The 18,130-nt window shown below is 35.8% G+C and overlaps 1 protein-coding gene across 22 annotated transcripts in view; it reads left to right on the forward strand.

Annotated features, from left to right (window-relative positions):
* EPB41L2 (erythrocyte membrane protein band 4.1 like 2) overlaps positions 1-12,553 on the forward strand; it is a 103,254-nt gene extending 90,701 nt beyond the window's left edge. For 7 of the 22 annotated variants that reach the window (XM_087718483.1, XM_087718486.1, XM_087718488.1 and 4 more), the window contains 7 exons: positions 1,127-1,297; positions 2,710-3,528; positions 4,608-4,730; positions 5,728-5,820; positions 7,604-7,684; positions 9,248-9,353; positions 11,147-12,553. In XM_087718483.1, coding sequence (XP_087574609.1) covers positions 1,127-1,297; positions 2,710-3,528; positions 4,608-4,730; positions 5,728-5,820; positions 7,604-7,684; positions 9,248-9,352 — 1,392 coding nt within the window. In that variant the 3' untranslated portion in view covers position 9,353; positions 11,147-12,553. Of the gene's footprint in view, positions 1-1,126; positions 1,298-2,709; positions 3,529-4,607; positions 4,731-5,727; positions 5,821-7,603; positions 7,685-9,247; positions 9,354-9,536; positions 9,580-11,146 lie in introns of all 22 variants that reach the window. The other 15 variants (XM_014066030.2, XM_014066034.2, XM_014066042.2 and 12 more) reach the window with 8 other exon arrangements.
* The last annotated feature ends 5,577 nt before the right edge of the window (positions 12,554-18,130 follow it).

Here is an 18,130-nt window from a genome sequence, read left to right on the forward strand (position 1 = left end):
GAGAGAGAGAGCAGGAGGGAGGGAGACTAATTGAATGCATGCACACACACATATGCACAAATAAATGGGGCATATTTAAGTGAGGCAACATCAGTAATTATTTCATATTGCTTTTACCTATTTGAAAGAACAGGATTTTTTCAGAAAAAGTAAATATTACAATAATCTATTAGAGCAATGTTAAGATTATGTAATATAGTCCTGATCAAGATATACTCTAATTTTAAACATATCACTATTAGACATAACGAGAAATCTTGGTGTATGGCACATATACTAAGTTTAATCAATAAATGTAAATGTAGACCTTTTGCAGCTTTAACAAGAAAATGAAGTTAGAGATTTACAAAAGAAGAATAAATAAAACTCTGGGTTTACCCCCTACCCCCCTTTCAGAAAGCTGTAATTCTTTCTTTCAAGGACTATCCAAATAAGATACTTTTTTGCTGCACTTTGAAACTGATTACAGTTGTTTAATAAATGCTCCTATTTGATCCAACTTGTTTAGTCATATATGCGAATCATTTTATTCAAAAATATTTAAAGAGACAATCAAAACCTAGTTCAACTGTATTCGTGTTACAAATTAACTCCAGCTTTACTGTCCACCTTCCATACTGAGTTGTTGTACATATATGCAAAATGGTTAAATTTTAAGTAAAACTGCAGAATTAAGCAGAATAAAATCATTTGGTTCATATTGATTATGCAGGTTTATTATACATATTCATTGTTGAACCTACTCTTACCTGTAGCATTAATATTACAATGAGAGTAAATTTATTAAACAAATTCAACTAGTATGAAGAGGGGGAAATTGAAAATGTGATCAAATTTTTTTTGACATGTCATGTCCGGGTGCTTTAATTTGAAATTTGTAGATTTAAAAATAGAAGAGGATTAAGAGCAATGGCAAATATTGAATTAACTTTAAAATATATTTTTGTCATAGAAGTAAAATAATTTCTATCTTGAAAACACATTTGAATATACCATTCTATGTATTTCTCTTCTTGCATGATCTTTCCCTTTTATTCCCCCTGTTTCTTTGTTTTTTTTCCTTTCTTTCAGCTTACTTCTGTCTTCCAGTGTTAATTTGTTGATTTCCACTTTCTGACTTGTCTAGAGCCTAGAAGAGGAGATAGCATCCATTTTATTTAGTAAAGAGGGGTTTTCCACTAGCATGAAATCTGCCTTCACTTCAGCTTTCTCGTGGACAGCAGAGGGCGTTGTTGGGAAAGATAATATACCTTCTGAAAAATTCTCTGCCTCATCCATCTCTCAGCTATTACCTGAGGTGCTCTTACATATTTCCTTTTCCCAAATCAAAGCATAGAGTTGTGGATGGGAGGATGGGCAGTTTTTAACATGTCAGATAAATGCTTATATCCAATAAATTGAATGTCCTATCATATTTTAAAAGATATATAAGCTGAAATTATTTTGAAAAGCTTTAATGTTCAATGGGAACCAAAGTATGCTGAAAACATTTGCATGGTGGGCTTTTTCCATCAATGCTATTTCAGAGTTACCTCCCCAAATGCATTGAAAATAGATGAGTAGACGACAGGCACTTGCATTATTCTTTTTTTTAAAAAATCAGTATCTAATGAAATATTATATGCAACATGTTTGATAGAGAAAAAATTAGTAAGGTAAAAGTATTTTACCAGAAATCTATTTCTTGGAGATAGATCTTAAAAAATATTTTTCACTATATATTTTTTACTATTTGTATATATATACTATTTGTATACATACACACACGTACACACACACACACATACACACAAACACACACTGCCTTGAAAAAACTCATAAACGTCAGCTATATAAAACTTTATACCTGTTAAAACCAAAATTCCCTATTATGTCACACATGCTGTGCTAGATTTAATTGAACAAATATACCATTTTCCTACTTGGTCATATCTCTATCATTTAGCTTTTAAGCTGTTAACTAATTTGTCTATACCGTAGGAAATGTGGCAAAGATCATAAAAGATGCTAAATGTTAACAGTTAATGTCAGTTTCTATATAGCAGGAAATCATTATTATGTTCTAGTCATATTGCTTTATCCTTCCATTATTAAATAAACTCCTTCACTGATGCAGTATTCTTAAGGAACAAATTTCACATTTCTTTAGAGCTGCATTAGCTCTATAGTTCCTACATTATAATAACTTAGGAAGTCTTATTACTTTCACTGAAATATGAATATTTTGGTAGTTGTAGCAACGTAGTCAGAAGTCCCTATCAGTTAACTAGAAATACTGCATGTACATGTATGAAATTTATGAACATTTCTTTGATTTGACTGAATGAAGTCTGTACTGGTTAGCATTAGCTTGGATGGTTTGGATTTTGTTATTTATGAGATAAATAGTATTTTAATGCCACTATTTGAGTGTGTGTGTGTGTGTGAGAGAGAGAGAGAGAGAGAGAGAGAAAGAGAGAGTGAGTGAGAGTGAGTGAGTTTTTATATTGGTTTTTAACATAACCCATAATAAGACCCTGGCAGAGTCACCAGCCCAAGTTTTTTTTTAATATTTTCAATGTTCTTGTTTGTGATCTAACAAAATTGTTCCATAAGTGTATGAGTGTATAGTCGGCCCCTCTGTGCTGTTGTAAATGTAAAGGCACATGTTTGTGTCAGTTGAGTGTAAAAATATATTTATATCTTTCCAATTGCTTTTTTGTTTCACAGAAATTTACTTTCCAAACGGAAGAACCTTCCATTGGAACCAGCAGGAATATTAAGGTTCTAATATATTGCCATAGCCCATTGAGCTTTTACATTTCAAAATCTTCTTTTGTCTTTTCTTTGTTTGTTATATTGTTGTGTTTTTTTCATTTAACAATTGCAAGTCATCTTTGCTCTTCATATGACCTGCCCACCTATCTTTTAGTTTTATGTTCATTATTTTATTTATTCATATGTTCTACTTTTTGTTTTTTCTCACCCATTTGTTTCGTGCAGAGTTCACATGAGACTCTGGACATAGTGGAGAAGAAACAGGCAGAGGTTGGGATAGCAGACACAATAGTCACAGATGATACCAACAGGGGGAAAATGCCATTTGTCTGTGGTGGTGGGGAAAGTCAGAAGATGGAACATCTAGCAAAAAAAGACTCTTCATCACTGTCATCCAATAGCAGCAGTAGTGAGAGTGAAGATGAAGTAGGAGAGTATCAGCCACACCAGCAGATTATACAAGATACTATAAAAGAAGAATTGGAAGAAAATGAAACTACCAAAGAGGAAGAACAGAGCTCAACAGCAGATGTTTGTGTTAAATTTTCAGAAGAAGTCAGTCCAATTCAAACAGCAATTGAGCACAAGCAGTTGACTGAAGCTTTGGTCCAAACAAATGAAGCTTCCATAAACACATCAGAAAAGACAAAGTTAGGAAGATTGGATGATGAAGGCCCAAAAGAAGAAAGGGAGGAAGATCTACCTAAACTAAATGGAGAAGCATTGCATATTGACATTGATGTTTCACCACAATTAATTTGTTGCTCAGAGGTAAATGGTAGAAGAGGAAGTGACCCAGAGGTGCCTTCATCATAGGGTCAAATATTTCTGCCTTTCTTCTTCTCTATCTTATTCAGATTTCATAATATTGCAGATTGGGGGAGTCACATTTTTCATTTCTCTCAGAAGGAATTTGTTTGGGATTATATCATTCTTTTTCCCTTTTTTTTAAGTTTCTCATGTTCCTCTTCTGTTTGCGTGCTTTATGAGTCTTCAAGCATTTAGTTGATTGATCTTTCATGACAAAATATGAAGCTTTATATAATGTGTATGGCAAAAATAGCCAGCATCTTTAATATATTGCTCTCTTAAAACACAAAATTTTCTAAACATTTGTGAAAAGTTACTGTTTAGAGCTTGGCACAATGTCACTTCACTCGTACATGGATATTTGTGCTTCATAAAGCATCATTGGTTGTGATAATTATTAGATTATTGCTTTTTGCATTTACACTTCTCCTTATTTTATATGATATTTTCTGAGTCCAAAATAGACAGTCAAATTATAGTGAATGATAGGGAGTAAAACAACTCAAAGTATCCTATCGCACATGATAAGTTTAGTGAGCATTCTTGTCAAAAAAAAAACAATAGTGCCAATCAGTTAAATCTGAGTATATGGAGAGGCTTAAGGGGATTAAGCAGCATAGATTAATAACTGAGTGTCATCTTTAGTAGATTTTACTTGACCATTCCTGGTCAGGCATTACTGGTATATTGAGAAGCCAAACAATGTCTGATTTATTCTGTTCTTCATACTTGTTTAAGATATTTTTTGGAGTTGCATATTTAAAGGACTTGGACATTTTTCCCCTTAATTGGTCAACATTATCCATTAATATATAATGGAATATCTACTAATATAGTTTGAAAATGCTTTATAGGTAGGTTATTGATGCTATTGTTTGTCAGGATTGTGCACCTGATGTTAAGATTTGACTTTAAAATATTGAAGATATCTTTACAATAACCATTATTTTCTCATGTCAAGCTCGATCGTAGTCTAAATACTGCATACTTCACTGTTTCATGACTTTTGAATATAGCTTTCATTATTTTCTGAACACTAGCCTCCACTTATTAAAACTGAGATGGTGACGATTTCAGATGCTTCACAAAGAACTGAAATATCCACTAAAGAAGTCCCAATTGTTCAGACAGAAACTAAAACGATCACCTATGAATCTCCTCAGGTACAGATGTTTAAATTAAAATAGCTATATTTAATTAAAGTGATCATGCTGCCTATCTAGATAAGAATTTAAGAAGATAGGAATCAAAACAATCGTGATCACAACAATCATGGCTTACTTTCCATATATACTTCCCAAATGTTTGAGAGAAATAATTGCTTTTGATCCTACATAGATTACAGAATAAGCTACATCACATTTACTGATTTCTTCCATACACTGTGCATTAGCCTGCCTAAACAAACCAGGATGCCTAGTGCATTTGCAACATCAGTAAGTTACTGTCTTGCCTGTAAGCCCTGTCACCAGCCTATCTTTACATTTCTAATGTCATTACTCGCTATAAGTACTTCCCTCTTCATATATCCTCAGCGCAAGACAATATTGTACTTGCCTTTGATAAATTGAACTATAGAATCATTCTTCTTCAAGTTCCTGCTATACTGTCTCATTGTGGTGGTAGTGGTAGTGGTGGGATGTTCCTGGGAAAACATGCACAAAAAATGCCCAGAGTGTATGCCAGGTGTAAATGTTGATGATATTTTGGAGTATTTGTGTTGTTCAATGACACTGATAGATTCATGTCTTTGGAATAGCTAATCACTGATTTTGCCTAACCGCAAATAATACTTGAATTCTCTTCAAAGAGAATTATTGAGCAATCATAAAACAGAAGAAGCACAAACATGGGAAGGCTCAACATAATGAAGGATGAAATAAATCAACTTACATATTGATATCTTAGGCATCAGTAAATTGAAAAGGATTGGAATTGGATATTTTTCTGTCCGAAGATCATACTGTTTACTACTCAGGTCACAAAGAAAAAATGGCATTGCTTTCACAATCAGGATATAAGCAGACACTGTACTTGAATACAATCTACTTGATGAGAGGCAGCATTTGATTTCTTACCAGATTGGTTCTGCTTTAAAAAATCATATATTTGTATTTTTATTTAATTTTTAATCAGTTTGCGCTTTTCTTGCCTATGTAGTTTGATGATGGTGCTGATGCTGGTATGTTGTTGAGTGCACAGACAATCACATCAGAATCTGTTTCTACTACCACAACCACACATATTACTAAGGTAGGAGAAAAGAAATAATTTAGAGTGAAGCTTTTTGTCACTCAGTTTTTCCCCCCGAGTCTTTGAGCTTTATAATTCTGGTTTACATGAACAAATTTAATTGCTTCTATTTGATTCCTCCTGCTGTGGGGGCATCTCAGCAGTTTGTAATGGTCCTTGTTTTTTTCCTAACTGGAGTTGGAAGCCATATTTGCATGTTCATCTAAATAAAGTATAAACATTGCTTTAATATGCTATTATAAGAGAATGCATGAAGCCAAAGTAATCATTTACATAAACATTTTTCCTCATTGTGATATGTTTATGCTTCCCTAAAGAAAATTGATTTCAATAGTAATTGGCTTGGTTAGAGATGGGTTTTGTAGTTGGCTTCTCATGCATGAATAGTAGCTTTTTAAGTGTCTATAGCTTTGTATGTTGCTCTATGCTAAGAAACATAGTTCTTGCTAAGGCTTTTCCTTTTTTAAAATGTTTTAGCAAATACTTCTATAGGTATTGCACAATAAAAATCAAGTAACATACAAAATAATATATTAACTTAATAAAAGTATGGACCTGTGTCAGAAATAAAAAGTGAAATAACATTTAATAAGCAACAACAAGTTGATTGCATCACACTCATATCAGAAGCGCCCTGGCACTTGGTGGGGTTGAAAGGATTAGCCAATGACATCACCATTGCTTGGGGGATGCCCAGTTGGAGGCTCCGCTCCTGTTCCTGGCAGAAGCTGGAGTGTAGGACAGGAGCTCATCTGCTCCACAACAGCACTCAGGTCTTGAACTCGGGCTTGCTAAGCTCCTACCCAGCATCCTAGCCATGCGAGCCACCATGCTCCTATAGAGCAGTTGATAAAAATACTGTAATAGTTGCAGCCAATCAAGAATTTACAGAAGAGTATTCCAAAAGCTCTGCAACGGTGGAATTTTGCTGATTATCTTAAAGTAGAATAGATTATATATTTTTTTGCCTATTTTATTGTTTCTGAACTTTCTAGAAAACGTTAATTTCCAAATAACTTAATAAAAGCTAGGCAACTGGTAGAAGAAAAGTTTTTTCTAACCTGGCAGAGGGAATAGTATATATCAAGAGCCCAATCTGTCCCTCTTTTATGGGTTTCCATCTCAGAAAGTGTTTCAAGCTCACCTTTGAACAGAATTCCCCTCCCCTCCCCTCTCTTTGATAAAAATATGAATCAATTGAAGCCAGCGATCAAACAAATAGCCACAAATTGATGGGATGGTGATAAAAACATATTTTTATCTCTTCATCTATGAGGCCTTTTTTATTTGACTAGTAAAAACAGAGAAGTGCTGGATGCTCCGATTTTGGCACAATTAAAATTTCTAGGCAAGAACTATTTTATTTTGCATTTTGTTTTTTTTAAATGATAGGCTGGTAAAATATATCAGCTGAACATATATTTTAGGAATTGTGTTTCTAGTTATTATTTTCTTTCTTGTACCCTTAACAGTTCTCTAGCCATCTTTTTCTCTAATATGATGCATTCAAGGGAGAGTGTGCTGAAGAGAGGTTAGGAATGATTGCAGTTATCAATAAAATGCATTTGTAGCAGAAACAGCTCTAGATAGCAGGAATATTAATCTAGAAGTGACAATGCATTAACTTTTTCCTCTTTAGTCCAACAGCATTTGAAGTTTGTGTTGTAGCTCTTCTAATTTTACACAGATAGATTTCTGTTGAATATCTTTTTCATTGCAATATATGTCAAGTAAATTCACAGCATTATAGAATTAAATAAACCTTTTCTGATGAAACCTGTAGATGGTAAAAGGTGGTGTATCAGAAACCAGAATCGAAAAGCGTATTGTTATCACAGGAGATGCAGATCTTGATCATGATCAGGTGAGACAAAATGAATGCTTATAATGAGGAAATTATATATGGAGGAAAGGAAGATTTAAGAATACATATAAGGTATAAGAATTGCAATTTGTGATAACATGAACAATAGTTAAAATATTTAACTTGCAAAATGCTATATTTATATAAATATTGATTATTGTAGATAAAAGAAAAAATCATGGATGTTCATTAAACTCAGCATGTCCTCATTAAATTCTTCATAAATAAATGTAACCAGGATTTAATTTTAATTTCTTAATGGTAATGTATCAAGGCCTTGAAATAAATTTAATCTGAGATTTGGATGTATGAGACAAATTCAATCTCTCCTTGAAATGAAATAGAAGAGCTGCTTAGCATTAGATCTGAGGGATATCCTTCCCAACACATGCTCAGTATGGCTGGGAAATTTGAAAAAAATTGTTTTCATAAAATTTAAAATTATCTCTATTTAGGAGTCTATAAAATTATGACATCCTAAAGTAAACTTACAGTGGGACCTATGCATTTGTATGAATTTAATCCATAAATGTTTTGTGTTTGTGTGTGTGTGTGTGTAAAATACATGAGTGCTTTTTTTAGTAGTATGCCGGTCATTGTTTCTGTGATAGACCTTTAAATAGGAATCGTTATTTATACACTTATATTCTTTTTGTTTCCATACGTTCTGAAAAACGTACTGCTAAAGAAATGTCAGGCAGAGAAAAAAAATATCTGTTTGTATATTTCTTTGTGAATTCCTTAGGATTTGTTTTTGCATTTTTTTCAAGTTTGAAGTTTAGGGTAACTATATATAGAAAGCAGTTATTAATTTTGGTTTAGGCTTAGGGTTTATGTGGAGATTGCTGGCCTTTTCCACATCAGCAAGTAAAAGTTTAGAGTAAAATCACTGTCTAGTGTTCTGGAACGCATTTTCCAAATTCTGCAGTTACCAGATTAGCACAAACGAGAGAGGACAAAATTGTAGAATAGAAATGATGGACAAGAAAAAAAAATAACTTTTCCAATTGCCATTTGTTTGCTAAACTGTATTTCATTAGTCTGATATTGTAGATCAGCTCAAGTAGGGGGGGGGAAAGGGTAAACATTAGAACAGGGCATATTGGAAACTAGCAGAAGAAAACAGTTGCTGTTTGTAAGATTTTTAAAAAGGAGATAAAAATCAATGATAACTAATAATTGAAATAGAAGAGAGAAACAATAAAGAGCAAAAGATTTAGAACATAAAGAGCAAAAGATATGCTATGGAGTAGTCTTCAGTACCTTACAAAACAAAACATGAAAAAGAAAACTAACTTTAACAAGCGTTCTACAAATTTTAATACTTTAAAACATTTGATATCATTCAGCAAATTTGTAAATGTATTTATAGCTTTCAATATAACACTTTAAAAGTTTTTTTTCTTCTACAGTTGGTTGTTTTATTACAGGATTATATGCTTAGTTTAATATTTAATTTAAATTGTTCCAGAAAGATAAGCATTAAGAGCTTTGCTAGCCATTACACATTAAACTGTTAATTTTAATTTGCCATATAGTTAGTCCATTTTTCTGGCATTGCAGGCATTGGCACAAGCCATTAAGGAAGCCAAAGAGCAGCACCCTGACATGTCTGTAACAAGGGTAGTGGTGCATAAGGAGAGTGAACTTGAAGAGGAAGGCCATTAAGGTATGAATCTTCAGCCCATAATGTATTACAGCAATCGTTGATATAACAATTGTAGGAGAATTTCTTTATAATAGCTTTAGAAGTGCTGATTGTTGATACCAACCATATGAATATTCCTTATGGTAGGTAAATGGATCTTCTGATTTTGCAGTGATTTTTTTTCTTCCATATTTTTTTTTAAAGAATGGTTCAGGAAACAAGATTACAAGAAAGAAAAAGGGAAAAGGTATGGAGGCAATTTACAGAATCAAAACATGAAGAAATGGCAAAAAGAATACCTGTTTATTGAGAATACTGTCTAAATATCTGATGCCACCTGGTGGTATATTAAATATTTGTCCATGAAGATCTCATGCAGTCTTCTGTTCCAACATATAGTATTTTTGTTTTCCTTATCCAGGAAGATTTAAATCCTACTTAAGCTATATATATATGTATCATAGACACATTATATGTATCATAGTACTCCACGTGTTTACTCTAAAATTCACAGTAACAAGGAAAATATAAAAATGTAAAAGTAATCAGTTTTAAATGATCTTTAGAATAATTTAACAAATATCTGGTGAAAGAATTATGTTTTTACCATCATCCTAAATAACACAGCTCTTAGAAAGCATTATCCTTTGTATGAAAGCCACACAGGCCCTTTTAATAATAACTAGGTAGGTTTTCTTATATATGACTATTTGTCATACAGCTTGTACAGTTTTGGAACTGACCTACAGATCAGTGGTGGGTTCCGGTACGGTTGTAATGGAGCCCGGCGTCCACCACATGAATGCGCGCAGCGTGCGCACATGCATCCTTACCTCTTGCAATGCCTCTGCGATGCTCCAGCTGCTTGGTGGAGCATTGTGCAGACGCCGTGCGCAGAAGCACCGAAGAGCTCAAATATAGGTAAGGAGCTCAGGTGGGCGGGTGGGCCCTCCAGAGCACCATAGCGGAATGGTACCCCATGCTCTGGGCAGGCACCGGTACGCCCGTACCGGGGCATACTGCCTTCAACCCACCACTGCTCCAGATGATATTCAATATTTTTTAAAAAAATCCAAAGTATGGTAAGAAAATTTTGCATTGTTACATTCAACAACATGCCCTTTTTTTTTTTTTAGTAAGCCTTGCCTTTAGTAAGCCATGCCTTTAGTAAGACAGCACCTTGAGAGATTCCCGGATTTCAAAGCAATTTGTGGTCTAGATTGGCAGAACTCAAGTGTCTCTGTTCCCACTACAGGTTTTCCAAAGTTACTCAGATGTGGAAGTGAGATAGTAACATGTAATACCTGACTTTGTCTCTGACTTTAAGCCAGGCAGAACTGGGCATACATATCTTAAAAATTATGTTATACGTAGTGATTTTAATTTTTATATCCTATATTCTATTTTGTGATACATTGTGTTGAGAAGAAATTTACCATTTGACTTAGCAGTTGCTTTAGTAACTTGAGGCCAGATGGGCAGCAAATAAATTTAAAAATAAATAAATAAAACGAGATATTTCCAAAAGTAGGAGTTATGTTTATCTAAAGAGGATTTTTAACAATAGCATGGTTTTAGGTTCTACACTCTAAGTATAATACTGCTATTTATAATTATAGAATAAAGTAGCAGGTTCTGTCCATCTCCAGCTTAATGGTGTTTGGACCAATTAGAGTCCGAAGTTTATAGGAAAAATATAGCATGAGGCCTTGGAAAGGAAAACTGTTTTCAAAAGAGGAAAAAAGGCAATTAAAATGTTTTAATATAGTTTAAGATTTATAATAATAATTGTATTGAATTTCTTGCTCCTTTAGATTTATGAAGAATGCTTTGAGACTATGAAGAACTTAAATAATTCCAAGTTGATATCCCAGCCAGTCTTTCACTGAATACACCAAGTTCATCACAGGGACCAAACTTCTCTAGACCGAATTACCAACCTTACAGTTTTTCATGTATGTCTTTGTTTTTATAACCGGTTTTTAACGTTCTTGGATTTTTTTTTTAACAAGGTATAGAGAATTTTTTGTTCAATTCCCTGCTATTTTTGTATAACTGATTTCTTGTTTGCATGAAAGTAAGCAAAAATATTTAGAAAGCACTGTTTACTTGAGTAGTTTTAATATGCAGGGAAAAGGAACCCTGACTAATTTAGATATAGACTTTTTTCAAAAATGTCTCAAAGACTTAACTGGAAAAATTTTACTTTTTCAGATAAATATCAAATAATACAAGAAAAATATTCTTTTTATTAAAAAAACAAAATGTTCTTATAGCTTGGCAGGGAAAGTAAACTGAAAACCTGTATGTTTTTATATAGATTCCTATATTTAAAAAAATCTGTTTATTCTGATGATCTCTTATTTTTTGAGGGAACTGGTGCTGATATCATATAGAATCGATGTTTTAGCTATTAAAAAAAAACATTTCTACTGACCAGCCACTGTTCAAGTAGCCTTTTGTTTGCACTTCACTCTCCTCAGCCAGTCCCTTGAGAGAGACCTATAGGGGTCTGCAACATTCCAGAGTTGGAAGGACTTTGCTCTGTCCTTCCAGCAAATTTAGGCAGCTTAATGCTTTTCTCTTCTTATGCTAAATGTCAGATACTCCATTATACAACTGCATCTGCAGAAAAAGCTTGCTTTGCCTAAAAAAACCAGGGCTGACAGCGCTTGGGATTCAAATGCAGAAAGTGTTTCAGAGCACAGGCTGAGAGCAGCTTGCAGAGTATATCTCTCTCTGCAACTCCTTAACCAAAGCAGGAATTTTCCATAGGTCTGTCCGTGCAATCCCAGAAATAGACATATCTCATTTAAAGAGTTGCAGTCCAGCACCACAGATGGTCTCTCTCTTGGACTCTTCGAAGTGCCTTTTTGTCTTTGAATCTTAAGTGCTGCCCAGCCCTAATAAAAACTCATTAATTCCTGTTACAACTGACATTTGTTGAGCAGTTATTGTTTAAGTAGCTTGCCTAATAATAGGAACAGATTTTGAGGACCAGAAGGAACCAAGGGTATGGCCTTTAGGCCCATTATTAGTGGTGCCTGTTACTGAGGAGGTCTCTATGAAAACCTGTTGACTATATCAATTTTTCTCCATTGTTCACCATATGAGCTGTATAGTTAAGATGCCATATTAAATTTATAGCAGCTTGAAGTTGTATTAAGTGATATTTTGCTTGCATAATACTGTTATAAAATAAAGTTTCTTTATTCTCTAAATGTTTCTCTGCTTTTAATATTTGACATTAAAAATAATCTAAACCTATCAACATAACAATGTTTACATTGTGTTGGGATTTTAAAAACTTCATAAGGACAAATTCTTACATACTTAAACATATATTTCAAGTGCTTTGCTTTTGTTCTTTTTAATATTTAGAGAAAATATTTTTGTGACTCTCAGAGGATCACTTAGAAGTGGCAAAATGGAGTTGTGGCTCACTCTATTGCCTTTAATCAGTTGGATTCCCTAAACTTCCTTTGTGGCTCTTGCGCTTTTCAGCAGGTACATGAAACCAAAAGATTTGGACTGAAATGTCACTAGTGTGTTGGTGACACTCTACCTCTGATTTCCATTCTCAGATCTCAAACATGCAATGGACCTGTTAAAAATATTGATGTTTTACAGTTAGTGTTAGGTAGTATTTATACCATTTGTTTCCATGAAAGGTCTTATTTTTATAAATAAAATAACTGCTGACTAAAAAGAACTATGAAGAATGTATTAGTTCATTGAAACAAGTGGCTACATTACTTCAAATTATAGATGGGAGCAATTGTAAAGTTTTAAATACAAATTCAAATAGTGGAGTAATGAAAGAACATGGCTTGTTTATGAGTTACAAACTTTTGAGTCAGAACTTGGTAATTGCCAATCATGTCAGCCTGTCCCATGTGATGATCCACAGCTTTTTCAATGACATTCCAATAATGTCTTTGGTCCACTTGAATTTTACCTTTTTTCCTTCCCTTTTTATGCTCCCCTCATGGAAAAGATCTTTTTCTAATTATCACCTGCTCATACCTCATGACCAAAATATGTTTGTTTGCTGATAATTCTCTTAAGGGAATAATCAATTTCTATTCCCTCCAGGACATATTTTTGTTTCTCCCAATCCATTGCTCTGTTAGCAACTGACTTAACAGACTCTAAAATCCATAATTTAAAAACATGTATCTTATTACTCAACAGCCATATACAGCTATTGGAAAAGCCATTGCTTTAATTACTCTGATTTTCGTTGTCATGGCAATGTCCTTAGCCTTCATTACCTTGTTTAAATTTGTAAATTTCATTCTTCCCTAGGACTAATTTGATTTTTAATATTTTATACCCATTTTGTTGTTGTTGCTGAACACACAAAAAAGCCCCATATGTGTTTGTTTTCTTCATTGTGGGTTCACTAAGCACACTGGTTGACATTTGTTGTCCTGTTATTTAACATTAGCCCAGATTTTTCATTTCCCATTTTTACTTTCACAATGGGCTCTTCTGAATCATTTTTATTTTCAGATAATAAAATAGCACACTCTGCATATTTCATTAGTGTCTAACCTCCAAATTTGATTCCAAGTTTCAATTCTGCTTGTCAGGCTCTTTTAAACTATACCTAACTTGGTGGGCTCAAGACACAAACAACAGATCAGCAGCACAGCTCCCTAGACAACATACATACTATTATTCAATACTACTGACTTTTCTACACTTCTGCTATTCCTCCTCCTTACAAATACTGATAGAGAAAATGTCTCTTTTTGGATGCTTTACTTCCAACAAACAAATCTTCCCAACATTCTCAGTTTCACAGCATAGCTTTTTGTAGATATCTGTGGTGCTGACACTGGGGAGGGGGCTTAAATAGAAGAGACAGTAACAGCACAAATTGTTTAAGCACCCTATCTCTTTTAATTTTGAAAAAAAAAATTAACTCTGTGTTTTTCATGAGGCTAATGCCATTTATTTCTGTGCCTTTTTCATGCCATGGTAGCAAATCAGCAATTACATTGTGCTGTCCATATCTTGATATATAATATTGAATTGGCAAGGTTGTAATGTGAGACACCATTTGGGTTAGCTGTGAATTGGTTTCTTTCATTTGTTGCAGCCAAGTGAGTGGTTGATGGGTATTACAATGACTTCCCAACCCCATAAATATACACGTAGAACATTGATTGCCCATTTTAGTGCACAGGCTTCTTTTTCAATGGTGCTGTATTTTTGTTCTCTTGGGAGGAGCTTCTTTGAGAGATAAATTGCAGGGTTGTCCATCCCTTTATGATTTATGACAAGCTTTGTGTCTAAGCCCGTTAGATATGTCTATTTGTAGGACAAAGGGTTGGTTAAAATTCAGCCATTTCAATATTGGCTTCATGCACAGCGTGTGTCTTTTATCAAAGGCCTTCCTTTCATTTCAGTAGGGGCTAAAGGCTTCTTTAGACCTTTCTCCTTTAACCTTTCCAGATCTTAATGCTTCCTACTTTCTGGAACAGGCTTTCTTATTCTTTCTCCTATGTCTTCCTTCCAAACATCTTCTGTTCATTTTGCTGCCCTTTGACCTGTTTCTAGGTAGTGGTCTTGTGCCCAAAATCTCATTTTGGAAATGAGTACATATAGAAACTGTTCTAAAATTACTTTCTCTCCCAATTTTTCTTTGCTTATGGCTTCAACTATTTCCTACCTAGGTCTTCCAATCTTCCCCACAATACATGAATCCCTTCTTGTTCGTCATCTGTGTAGCTCCTAATCCTCTGCCTGTAGGCGTAAAGAGTTACATGATACCTGCATAGGATTTGTCTCTTTAATATGATAATCCATTTCTCTCCTGGACCTAGTTGAAAGACGTTAAAAGCCCTTAGAGCATTTCCTGATAAACATGGGGCTAATCTAGCCATCGATTCAGTCACAGTCAGTTTATAAGAGATAATAACTTTCAAACATGACAAAGCTTTCTATATCTCCCTCTTCTGTTAATCTAGGGATTTTGAGGTCTTTGGGACCATTAGAGGTGAATATTGTGTTGGATATCCCCCACTGCCACCACTTTGTCATAGGATTTTTTAAACACTATACACAATTAGGTGTGCTCAAGACACAAAAGAGCCAACAACAAGCACAGGTCTCTAGACAAATACACAAGCATTCTCACACACTATTAGTCAATACTCACTCTTCCCCACTCCTATTACTGCTGCTACTCCTACTTATTGTGAGTATTGCTATTGGAAACATCCCTTTCTGGTTGCTGCTACTTCTTTACTTCCATGCACAAACACTTCTCCCCCTCAGCACACACCCTCAGCAGCGGTTTCACAGCAAAGCTTTTATATGTGCAGCCATACAGAAAAGGGCTTAAAGAGAAGGGCCAGAAGCAGCACAGGTGCTGGCAATTTGAGCAATCCACTCGCCCACACTGCTATTCCTAATAATCAGTTTAAGTTAAACAAGTTCAGGGACAGTAGGGGTCCTTCTCTTACTCCCTACATTATTCTGAGCCATGTGTTTCTCCAAACACATTATTAAGAGTAACTTCTTACTCCTTGTAAAGAGTCCTCCAAAGAATAACCAAATGTTCTAGCACAGTGGTCCCCAACCCCCGGTCCGCGGACCGGTGCCGGGCCGTGGAGTACCTGGCACTGGGCCGCGCAGCGGCCGGGGGCCATGCAACGGCCGACTCTTCACTCATGCAGCGCCGTCGCCGGAGGGGGGGAGCTGCGCGGAAGCACAGGAGCAAGTGAGGCAAGGAGGAAGAATCCCCCGCTACTACACCACCTCCGCCCCCTCCCCGAGTCAGCCGTCCCCTCAGTGAACGCCTCCGCCTCTTTCTCCTTTCTCGCCTCAGTCGGCTCGCCTGGAAGCAAGGCGAGGAGGGGGCAGACCATGCGCTGGAAGCGGAGCCCTTGGAGGCCCTGGCGGCTTCCCCGGCGGTCGTTGCTGGCCGCTCTCTTCTTTTTCTCGCTGTCCTCCTCGGCTCAGTCGTCTCCGAGTTGCCCAGGGAAGGGGCGACGCGCCCGGGACGGAGACGGCGCTTCCCCGCCCGGCCTTGGCTTGTGAGAAGGAACGGCGGGAGAGGTAGAGAGAGAGAGAGAGAGAGAACGTCGGGCAGCCGAGGGCGGGGGGGGTCTTTTGAGGGGAGATGGGGGGTGTGCGATTTTGGCGCGCGTGCGCCCTCCGCGCACGGTGGAAAAGCGGCGGTCTTGCCCACCCCTTCCCTGCCTCCCGCCCGCTCCAGTTGCCGCAGCCAGGGGTGGGGGCTCGGTGCCTGAAGTCTCTTGCCTCTCTTCCAAAATTTCGCCAACGGGCATCGGTGAAGCGCGCTCTTTCTCTTCCTCACAAAACACATTTCCTTTCCCCCCACGCGTAGTTATTGGCGATATGGACTCTTGGAGGCTGCGCTCCCGGGTCGCGTTTCCTTTTTGCAGCCCACGAGAATGCCTGGTTCTGAGCCTCAAAAAACGAGAGTTCTCTTAAGGCTGCAAAAAAGGAATATACTTTGGTCCTTGAAGCGCTTTTCCTGTTATTTGGACATTATATATATACGTATGAACATACGTACGGTATGTATATATGCATGTATGTATGTATGTGTGTGTGTATATATATATATATATATATATATATATATATATATATATATATATATATATATATATATATATATATATATATATATATATATATATATATATATATATATATATGTCTGTAGTCCATAATATAGTGATGATTTAAAAAAAAATTAGTTGAGCACATGGAATCTTTTTTCTTTTAGTATATTTTGGAGGTGGGGGCCCACTTTGTTATTTAAGATAGTATCTCCTTTTATATATGGTAGTGAAGATACCTAATACTCCCACCCCCTATTTCCCCCACGACAATCAATGTGTCCTCGCGAACAACGCCCCCCCACCCCTGCGCGCGCTCAGCGGGCCACTGCAAAATTATCAAAGGCTGACTGGTCCGCGGCGATAAAAAGGTTGGGGACCACTGTTCTAGCACATCCACTTGTTTTATTTTCAAATGCTGACATGAACTACCTTCAAAACAAACTTGCTGTTATCAATAAAACAAAACAAAATGTTTTAAATTCTCTTAAATATCTTCTCAAATGCTCCCTCCCTTTAATTTTTTTATCTAATATGTACATATGACACCGGTGATTCATGAATTCGTCAACACTGCACTGATTGACTGGATTCTACTTCCCCATCTTGCGTTTTCCAGTATATTATCAATTGTATTCCACTGTTTTCTAACCAAGTTACGCTCACGAGATTTAGCCAGTGTTTTGGTTGCTTAAAACAGGCTGCAAGAAACAATGAATTCACTTTGCTAAATTCTACAACCCTATGTCCTGCATTCTTGCATTTATAATACTCAGAATGAGATTTTGTGATTAGGGTGGATTTTAACCTGGATAATCCCTAGTTTTAAAGCAATGTACAAAAACTAGAATTAAAATTATTAAATAGTAATAAGCATCTCACAGATACCAAGGGAAGCAATCTATACAGATGGTACTATTACAGAGAGGACAAGAGACTACAAGATTGTAGACTATAAATCACAACAATATAGCAGATTGTCATTAATCTTACTGATTGTGCAGAACTCTACTGAGGGAAATGATCCCTCAAGTGTCTGAGACTATTTACATGCCCAAGGTAAAGCTGGTTTGGTAGCTATTTTTTAACCATGGCAGAGTTGAACCTGCATGTCAGATATTCTGCATAGGAGTCTACTACTGATGTCTGCTCCCATACACTTCATGTAGATATTAAACTGCACGGAGAGTAAAA

Source organism: Thamnophis sirtalis, unplaced genomic scaffold, assembly GCF_051295495.1.
Source record: "Thamnophis sirtalis isolate CommonGarterSnake01/CBP01778 unplaced genomic scaffold, rThaSir2_p1.2 scaffold_6, whole genome shotgun sequence".
Classification (NCBI taxonomy): domain Eukaryota; kingdom Metazoa; phylum Chordata; class Lepidosauria; order Squamata; family Natricidae; genus Thamnophis; species Thamnophis sirtalis.